Source organism: Electrophorus electricus, chromosome 17 (genome assembly GCF_013358815.1).
Source record: "Electrophorus electricus isolate fEleEle1 chromosome 17, fEleEle1.pri, whole genome shotgun sequence".
NCBI lineage: Eukaryota > Metazoa > Chordata > Actinopteri > Gymnotiformes > Gymnotidae > Electrophorus > Electrophorus electricus.
This window is the reverse complement of record NC_049551.1, coordinates 4,227,826-4,236,796: the sequence shown is the minus strand read 5'-3', so window position 1 is coordinate 4,236,796 and position 8,971 is coordinate 4,227,826. Positions and strand designations below refer to the sequence as shown.

At 43.9% G+C, this 8,971-nt stretch overlaps 3 protein-coding genes across 9 annotated transcripts in view; 2 read left to right on the top strand and 1 right to left on the bottom strand.

Annotated features, from left to right (window-relative positions):
- Positions 1-1,037: 1,037 nt before the first annotated feature.
- Positions 1,038-3,897, top strand: cfap298 (cilia and flagella associated protein 298). Of its 2 annotated transcripts, XM_027000862.2 has the most exons (8): positions 1,038-1,279; positions 1,349-1,505; positions 1,631-1,798; positions 1,886-1,953; positions 2,046-2,204; positions 2,537-2,668; positions 2,914-3,009; positions 3,224-3,897. In XM_027000862.2, exons 2-8 carry the CDS (start codon positions 1,367-1,369, stop codon positions 3,332-3,334), a joined length of 873 nt encoding a protein of 290 aa, XP_026856663.2. In that variant the 5' UTR covers positions 1,038-1,279; positions 1,349-1,366; the 3' UTR covers positions 3,335-3,897. The 2 variants fall into 2 exon arrangements, with proteins under 2 accessions (XP_026856663.2, XP_026856662.2); XM_027000861.2 differs by having other exon boundaries at positions 1,038-1,505.
- Positions 3,898-3,929: 32 nt separating this feature from the next.
- eva1c (eva-1 homolog C (C. elegans)) lies at positions 3,930-8,242 on the bottom strand. Of its 6 annotated transcripts, XM_027000914.2 has the most exons (9): positions 7,869-7,959; positions 7,648-7,736; positions 7,218-7,411; positions 6,683-6,806; positions 6,439-6,591; positions 6,078-6,221; positions 5,159-5,236; positions 4,982-5,059; positions 3,930-4,545 (listed from the first exon to the last, which is right to left on the bottom strand). In XM_027000914.2, exons 2-9 carry the CDS (start codon positions 7,670-7,672, stop codon positions 4,154-4,156), a joined length of 1,188 nt encoding a protein of 395 aa, XP_026856715.2. In that variant the 5' UTR covers positions 7,673-7,736; positions 7,869-7,959; the 3' UTR covers positions 3,930-4,153. The 6 variants fall into 6 exon arrangements, with proteins under 6 accessions (XP_026856715.2, XP_026856714.2, XP_026856711.2 ...); XM_027000913.2 differs by lacking the exon at positions 7,648-7,736 and having other exon boundaries at positions 7,869-8,242; XM_027000910.2 differs by having other exon boundaries at positions 7,648-7,960.
- A 276-nt stretch (positions 8,243-8,518) lies between these two features.
- Positions 8,519-8,971, top strand: part of mis18a (MIS18 kinetochore protein A) — a 3,444-nt gene continuing 2,991 nt past the window's right edge. Inside the window, exon 1 of the mRNA XM_027000916.2 lies at positions 8,519-8,971. This exon is cut by the window's right edge and continues 6 nt beyond it. Within this exon, the coding sequence (XP_026856717.2) occupies positions 8,626-8,971 (346 nt within the window). The 5' untranslated portion in view covers positions 8,519-8,625.

Genomic DNA, 8,971 nt, shown 5'->3' with positions numbered 1-8,971 from the left:
ACTTTGGTCATTCTTTGGTTCCAAGGCAGCAGATCGGTGTTCTTTTCTTTTTTCTTTGTACAGGTTCCCTTCATTTAATGTTAAAGGGACATCTATGTGTAAAAATGCTGTCTATTGTAACCAAGGGAAGGGATGAAACTTCTGGCTGTCTGGAGAGGGTGTCGTTTAGATTCGTGTGAGGTGTGTCGTTTGGTTGTATTTGGATGGATGCGCGAGTATGGTGGAAGGGTTTTTTATTTTTAGCATGACTCAAATCTACATCTGCCTTTGCATGTGAAGGACTCACTTGTCGAGTAGCCATTATAACACAGTCATCGCAACATTTAAAAAGGCTGCTCGGGGGCTTTCGGAGGAAATATCCTTGGAAAAAGGTGGACAGAAAAGTTTAATTTCAAAATGCAAAATGAAATAACAGCAAAGAATAAACTTCATTCCAAGGGTTTAGGGTTTAAGAATGCCAACCAGTAACTTTTTTATGCACAAAGGAAATTATCATTACTGTAGCTACAGTCCAGTCCAAAACTGAAACATCTCTCTAATAGCAGCATTAGTGTATGACTCAGTTTTCGTCCTTGAGCGGTTGGGGAAAATCTAACTACTGGACAAAATAAAGCATTACATGTACTGTTCGGGTGTATTCAGCGAAGAAAACCATTAATTCTAAGTGACAAGCTAGTGCTTAAGTCATGCAAGGGTTTAACTGGAAACAGTTGACTCCTTTTGTGTGGTTGGTGGTCCGTTGTAGCTGTAGCGAAGCCCGTGGTGTTAACCGTATCTGTACACAAATCATGACTGCAATTCAACACTTAGTATTCAATCTATGATTCAAGTGCACACTCAGGTGCACAAATGTATAAATTAATTGGTGTTGTACGTATGCAATAATAAATGGAAATGTACACGTATTGTTAGTCTCGGCATGTTTTTCCTTTCCCTGTTAAACACTGTTATACTTAAAAGAGTGGCGTGGTGCTGTACAGGACACACGCAGACCGGAAGCTGTCAGCCTGTGTTCGCTGTGTGTAGTCCGTATGGGAACCATGTCACCTAGCTGTGTTTGGTGGCGTTAGAGAGGTAGAAGGAGCAATCTGATCATCTCAAATTCATATGTTGTTTTTAAAAAACCTTATATTTTTGTGTATAAGCCCTTCTTTATGATTTATGCCTATTCCGACGCAAAGCGCTAGATTGCTTAAAATAGCAGGGTGGGAGAAAGTTCTAGCAGCAGGAGGAAGTGTTCCGGGTACCATGACAACGCTAGCAAACTCCAGCTAACTAGGTTAGTTACTCTGCTCAGCCAGGTCAATAACAACATTCGCATTCAGTTAATGAGCTGTTTTCTCCCTAGTCAACCGCATTAGCAGGGATGGTTCAGCTCCATATTAAACGAGGAGACGAGAGCCAGTTTCTCTTCACTACCACCGTGGATGTTTCTGTCGAGACTCTCATCCAGCAAGTCGCACAGATCTACAACGGAAGGCTGAAAGTGGACAGGATTTGCTCTGGTGATTTGTGCATTTTACGATGCTGCCGTGTGTCTAAAATAAATACTACCGCTTAGCTCTATCATAAACAGTAGCTTGATTACTGCCCGTGGGGTTTAAGTTTCCTGATTTCTTTACTTCAACAGAAATGCCAGAACTTGCAGATCACGGCACCACGCTTCCCCCGAACATGCAAGGGTTGACCGACGATCAGATCACAGACCTGAGACTGAAGGACGAATGGGAGGATAAATGCATCCCCAGTGGTGGGGCAGAGTTCAAAAAGGACGACATTGGCCGTAGGAACGGACGCGGTAAGCGCCGTGTGCTGCCAAAGATCACTGCTCTCGGTGTTTATTTACTGCCGTTAACCTGGAGCTCACTCTTTTTTCTTGATTCAGCTCCCAATAAAAAAATGAAAGAGCTTTTGAAAAAGACTATGGAAGAAGCCAAAGCTTTGATCTCCAAAGTAAGTGGTTAGCAGGCAAGTAAATGTGTTCATTTTGCCTGCGTGGTGTATATACACGTGATATTTGATGCTTCTCCACCTTGTGCTTCAAGAAACAAGTGCAGGCTAACGTGTGCGTGACCATGGACATGGTGAAAGCTGCTCTGGACCAGCTGCGAGGTGCAGTCATGATTGTTTACCCCATGGGTCTGCCGCCACACGATCCCATCAGGATGGAGCTCGAAAATCAGGAGGACCTTTCTGGAACACAGGTTTCTGTTCCATTTCAGACATGTGAAAGTTTTTGGGAATGATAAATACAGGTATTAACAACAATCAGGGTTGGGTTACCAACCTTGTATTAATGTTGGGCTTATTTACCACTTTTATTAAAGTACTAGCCTACCTTACTAGGCATTTCACAAAGGCTTTATTAATTTGTTACCCGTTGCTATATAGAGTTTACAGGAACCTTGACCAGTACATCTGAACACAACATAGCACTAAACTAGTGTTCATGCCACTTATTGACTTTAGCATACTAAAGTGAATGCATCCCTTTGTAAGGAGTGGAAAAATGAACGATAGAGTGCACTTTCCCCAGGCTTCCCTAAAGGTGATCCCAGAGGAGGAGGGACAGCTGTGGTGGGCAGCTAAAGAGATGCAGCGGGGCAAAAAACTGCAAGATTACATTGGAAAAAATGACAAAACAAAGATTGTGGTCAAAATCCAGAAAGTGAGTGTTGCCCTTATTTCTGCTATTATCAGGATCTCGGTGACCCCAGCTGGCTGGCCACTGTTCTTACACTGCCTTCTCCGTACTCTGAAGAAGATAATCAGCCTATCTGATTTCTTTTGGTTACCTTTTGATTGTATTACTTTTGTGAAGTAACGTTACAGTACCTGCCCACAGCACAATGTATGTGGAAATTAGCCGGCGTAAAGATATGACGGATATTAATTCCCATGGTTTTTTTTCAGAGGGGCCAGGGGGCGCCATCTCGGGAGCCTGTGGTCAGTGAAGAGGAGCATAAACAGATGATGCTACACTACTACAGAAGGCAGGAAGAGCTCAAGGTGAGATTACGTCTGAAGCTGTGGGTTTTTGTTTTGTCACCAATGCGTCAGATTCAGCTCCTGGTTGAGAAAAACCACTGGTCCTGCTTTTTACACTTGGCTGTTGGTCTTAATCATACTTCATTGATACATAACGAAATTGACGTGGCTGTCTTATTTTCTCATGCCATGAACTCTGAACTGCATTCACTGCCATGGATTTCTTTCCTTGCAGAAGCTGGATGAAACGGATGACGACTCCTATTTGCAGTCTGAGTGGGCTGACAGGCAAGCTTTAAAGAGGCAATTTCAAGGACTTACAAATATCAAATGGGGTCCAAGATAAAAAGAATCAAACATCTTTGACTCAGAACTGTTGTCATATTACGTATGCAGATTTTGATGCCTTTTTCACTCATACATGATTAAAGATGACTTTTTTAATGCTGTGAATCTCAAATCTTCAAACTGTGACTTATTTTTTGTCGTTTTTGAATTGTAAGTGGCCTTTTCTTAGTATTTTTAAAGGCATAGAGCCCAGCCTGCACTGAAAGAAGGATGCAACACCTTTCCTCTCTTTGTCCATGATGCTGGCACCCGTGCCGCTGAAACCCGATACTGTTTATGGACAGGATGTTGCTGCACAGGCTCCAGGGCTGTGCAGTTATGCAGAGTGTGTAAGGTTTACTGAACCTTTCAGGCCCTTGAAGGCCATAGGAATGGCATTGGGGTGGTGAGGCGTGGTGCTCTCAGCAAAGTGCTGAGAAGCAGGCAGTGTGGAACATCGTGCAAAAGAGGAACTCCATTATTCAAACTGTTTTCATGGTCAGAGATGTTCACTTATTTTTAGATATTGTCTTTAAAGCTGGTAGGTTTGAAAGTTAAATAAAAGAGTCCTTTACCTTTTAAGTATGACTCATCCTTGTTCTTTCACACTGGGATTTCAACACTTTAAATGGATTTTATTTGGTATGAAATAACATTTTAACAACAAGTGTAGGAAATGCATTATGCTAATGTGTAAAGTGCACAAGTTTTTGTCTACTGACCACACAGTGATCAGGTCACCTGAGGAGTCCTTTATCCTTCTAAATGCTTTGACCACTAAAGTGTCGACACACATACATGTATTCATCTGTAGGAACAAAACAGCTAGACTATTAAATTACTGCATGTGTTTGGGGCAGTGGAGGGTGCAGGACATTCCGTTGATGTACGCGTTCATGCCAATCTCCTGAATGATCATGTCGCGACGTTCTAGTCTCTCCATCAGCTCAGCCGCCTCGGTGGTGTACGTCACCTCTTCCCAACAATACACCTTCCTGCCCAGGTCTGCCGTGGAGCTGTCCGTCAGCGCTTCTGAACCCTCCTCTTCCTCGCCGTTATCACCGTCGTCATCTTCGGTATTTGGTTCCTGGAGGCCTCTCTTCTCATCCGAACAGCTTGCTCCTTCGCGATGCCTGTTACAGGTTATCCGCACGGAGACGACCAGCAGGACCACGAACAGCCCCAGACACACACTCGAGACAAAGAGCAGGCCAGCCATCTCCACGTGCTCTACAAGAGAAAACTACACCAGGTCACTTCTCACTCAATCAAGGTGATAAAATGCTTTCTTCTGTGAGAGGTCTTAGCTTTCTTTTGAAGTAGTTTGTTTCTTACTCTTATAGACACTTAAAACACACTAAAGGTTTTTAAAGTGTCTGTGTTTACATGAACAACAATACTCCTATTACTCAGGTGATCCCACCATGCAAGTGTGCTGTTGAATCAAAGAATTAGGAAAGTTATTTGGGCTCTGGTTAATGTGGTCAAAGCTAATTGAAACAAAGAAGATACATGACTCTTTTCACAGTCAGAATATTAGAGGGCATGTAAACACATTCACTGTGGGCTGGCCCCAGTTCAGATTTGAGCTTTCTTGCAGTTTAAAATGAACTCACAGTGGAGGACATTATAATAAAGGGAAGCTGTAGCAAATATTTGTTCCTACCTGTAATGTAGCCATATGTCATAAGCGAGCTGCTCACAATAGGCCTTATTCCATTCTGTTTGGGCAAACTGGGATCTCCTAGGAATCATGATGTAAACAATTATCCAGGTTTATTCACGCACTCATATGATCACCTCATAGGTCACCTCACCAAGTTATGCATTCATGTGTCTTTACCTGGCTTTGTGGTCTCACTGGGTAGCGAGGTAGTTCTGAAATAGTTTGGGTCAGCCTCTTTGAGTAAACTCTGTGGAACTGGTAGAGATTCAAGTGTTATTTAAGTTACAGAAGTACTAGGTATAAAAATAAAATTGATTTAGAATATGAGTAATCCTCGTGACTGTAAATCTATAAATTGGAGTAACTGTAATTTAACACTCAGTACTCTATTACACATTTTGAATCTCCCTTTTGTTCTTATCAGGCACTTTTTGACTTGTTGGGCTCTACTTAGACAAACATACATTTTCTTCAGAAACTTTACTACACAGCTTCATCACAAAAACAACCCTGCAAGCTAGAACAAGCATAAGTTCCTGTTAAATGAACTCCATTATCAACTGTTTAAACAGCATAGCACAAGCTGTTAGCAATTCCCAAGGTTCTGTCTCACGAGATGTTAGCAATTCCCAAGGTTCTGTGTCATGAGCCAAGCTAGCATGGCAGTATAGCATCTCCATGGCACTTCCAGACAAAGGCTTGTGAGTAATCCTATTCTTCATGTAAAAAAAAAAAAGCATCCAGTGCCAATCAGCCAGAAATGCTTGGCATTTAGACCAATCACAGGAAGTCCTACAGGAAGGCCACAAAGTTTCCAAATGCCAGTTGCTTTCCTTGATGTCTATTCCTGGACATCATTCTTTTTTTAATATGGCATTGTGCGTCAGTGAGAAAACATATGGTTAAGCCAGCAAATGGACCTGTGGAAGTAACAATCTGTTCCTTATTTTCCCACACTTAAAACGATTCAAATATCAAACATCATTCAAGACTGCAATGCAGGTTAGACTGAGTTCAAAAAGATAAATTAGGATTTTTCTTTTTTTGGGGCGGGGGGCCGTTAGTATAGGCTAGATGTACTTGAAAATATTCCTACTGCATGAGTAGAGCACAGTGAGGTACTTCCTGGTTCCAGGGAAGCAGGGGTTTCGGAAATGCTCATCATCGATGTGAAGCAGGCAGCGCTGCTTCCCGTAACATGCACGTCTCACCACATCTAAGGCCCCGTGACATAAACATTCTGCCGGAACAAACACAAATAAACATAAAAGGAGCAAGCAAGCAGTTTCAAAAACGCAATCTCAGATGTACCTGCTTGCAAACTCGCCTGACGGGGGCTGCGTAATGACATCTCCTGATGGCGAGATTTATCATCCCTAATCACTCCAGCTGAGAGATCCCATTAGTTCCAGATATCTACAACTCGTTTAGATGTTTGGACTGGCTGGTAAGCTCACCAAAGGGTGGGGTCTGTTCCTCCTCTTTGAGACACACCTCCCTGTTTCCCTGCTCTCGTCCGTACACAGCAGAATAGACGTTCAGCACTCTCGGATACCTGCAGTGAAGGAGCATCTGATCTCCCTCACATCTCGTCCTGTTTTTATGCTCTGCTGTAAGGTAAAGACCACAGCGGGATGAATGGGGCCTATGTTTGAGCACACAGTCCAAGAACACTGTGCAGTGTGTGGGGAAAGTACTCACTGGGCTTACAGCTGTAAGAGACATGAAGGTGTTTGGGAGTTCCAGGGCAAGGGTCTCGGCCAAACAAATGAGGATGAACCAGAATCTGGCAGTATCTGTGGCCTTGGCATTCTAACAACATCTTCTGGCGGAGAGAGAAAGTGAAACTGTCCCTGAGTCCTGTTTCAGGCAAGGGTTTTAGCTTTTTTTCTGCATAACTTGAACTTTTAGTCTGGTTACTTGTAATGCTTAAGATCTGTGTTTATTTAAGCTAAAGGAAAACCTTAACAGAACTTTGCACATTAGAAATATCTGTGAAAAGGATGTCGGTCCCATCACAACTACAATATCTCAGGATTATTTTGTCATTTTGTCTTGCCAATAAATATCCTAATGGCGTGTCATCTTTAAAAAACAAGAAAACAATAACAGCAACAACAACAAAAAAACCGTCCTTAATGGGTTTAATTTATAAGGCAATTCCCGAGTTATATCCGTTCAAACATCCTGCGCAAAGTTGCTATGCGTTTGAGGGAACTCTGGGAAGCATTCTCACCTGCAACGCAGTGGACGCGGAGCAGCTGGCAGCGTGCCGCTGGCACGAGGCTGTCTCGGGGTCGCCGCGCGCCTCCCTCTGCCCATAGAACGCGGACCCGACGGAGATCGTGGAGTGGCGCGGGCACCGGAGCAGCACGCGCTCTCCGTCACAAGCTCGCGCTGAGTGAGTGTTGATGATCCTAAATAAATAGTCTGATGTATGAAGACGGGATATAGAGAAGCATACGACTTAGGAGTTTTTTGTTCTCGTCTTTGCAATGCAACAGTCGGTGTGATTCCTGTGATCCGCTGTGATTAGAGTCATCCTTTTTTTCAGTTTAATTATTTACCTCTTTTTCACTACAAAACAACTCATTAAACAATTCCCATCATCATGTCGTTATCATCATCATGGTTAACATTACTATAATGAGAATGAACCTACTAACTTGAAAAGTCAGAGAGTCCGTGCATCTCTGTGGTCCAGAGGATGAGAATACCGTAAAGTACTTGAATAAGCCACCCAGGTCTGTGAGAACTGCAGCAGGTCATGCACTCAGTAGCGGTCATGTTCGATGACTTGTAGTTTGCATCAAAGCTTCATTACAGCCCTCGAGGGGGCGGAATTTGCCAAGAATCTCAATAAAAAAGTATCGCACGCCTCCCTCACCTGTTAAGGACTTTCGTCTTAGTAACGGAGCATATCGGGTCTTCCACGTCCTTGACAGCTGTGAAGTATTTGGGCTACGAATGCATTTGGCTGTGGACATGTGCTGTTAGGAAATGTAGACCGCCAGCCTGGAGATTGGACACTGATGACAGCGGATCACGTCGCAAAGTAACGTCCCAGGACAAGGAAATAACAAGTGCGCAACAAGCCCCACGCCCCCGATATAGGCTGCTGCCAAAGGGAGTCAGGCGTGTTCTCCTCTCTTTCTCGTTAGAACTGGAGTTCACTGAAGGAGCTCTGGTCCACATAACGTAAATCCGGTCATGCTTAATATTTAAAGGAATAGCTGAACTTGTGAAAGACACAGGGGGCGTGGCCCTGAGCGCCCAGTCATGGGCGTGTAGTCCGGTATGGGATGGCACAGAAACCAGTGAGATCCCCATAGACTAGTTTACACTGAAACAGTAACAGTTTAACTGTAGTCTAAAGTATCGAATAGAATATAACGGAACAGTTATTATTCATTGTGAAACTGACAATGTCGCATTTTCGTTTGGAAAGGGCTTGATACATTGTCACGCTTTTTAATTTGCGATTATCATTTATTCTGTTATTTCCATTGTTAGCAGAGTTCAAAGCAAAGGAACCTTTACATGATTCTAGTTATGAAATTGTGCTTTGAGAATTGCACTAAAGCACACAGCAATAATAATATGGATTTATTCGCACCGAGTACCCCAGTGCGGTAGGTGGCGGTATGTCTTATGCCTTTCATAACTCAGCCACGGAGGAAGAAATAAAAAAATTCGCGCGATCTGGTGCGGGGAAAGGAGGCGGTGGGAATACTGAGTGGCGAACAGATCAGACAACTCAGATGGCCAGCTGCAGTCCCTCTCGGATGGAGGCGCGTATCAGTGAACGCGCAGTTGGTCGCGACGACACGTATGTCGTTTCACAGTGTTGCCCGGGCGTGGAGGAGGAGGAAGAGGACGGTGCGGCGGGCGGCGACGCTCCCGCGGTGTTTCTGTGCGCTCGGTGCCGCCGGCCCGTCGGTGACTCGCTGTCGTGGGCCGGGAGTGATGATGAGCGCAACCAGATCCTGC

Excerpts from the sequence above, each read along its gene's own strand:
- cfap298 (XM_027000862.2), top strand. The coding sequence starts at position 1,367 with ATGGTTCAGCTCCATATTAAACGAGGAGACGAGAGCCAGTTTCTCTTC. Across the intron at positions 1,506-1,630 it reads AGTGGACAGGATTTGCTCTG|AAATGCCAGAACTTGCAGAT; the intron begins GTGATTTGTGCA and ends TTACTTCAACAG. Across the intron at positions 1,954-2,045 it reads CCAAAGCTTTGATCTCCAAA|AAACAAGTGCAGGCTAACGT; the intron begins GTAAGTGGTTAG and ends TTGTGCTTCAAG.
- eva1c (XM_027000910.2), bottom strand. The coding sequence starts at position 7,768 with ATGACCGCTACTGAGTGCATGACCTGCTGCAGTTCTCACAGACCTGGG. Across the intron at positions 6,222-6,438 it reads GGAACAGACCCCACCCTTTG|AATGTTTATGTCACGGGGCC; the intron begins GTGAGCTTACCA and ends TTGTTCCGGCAG. Across the intron at positions 5,060-5,158 it reads CAGTGAGACCACAAAGCCAG|GAGATCCCAGTTTGCCCAAA; the intron begins GTAAAGACACAT and ends CATGATTCCTAG.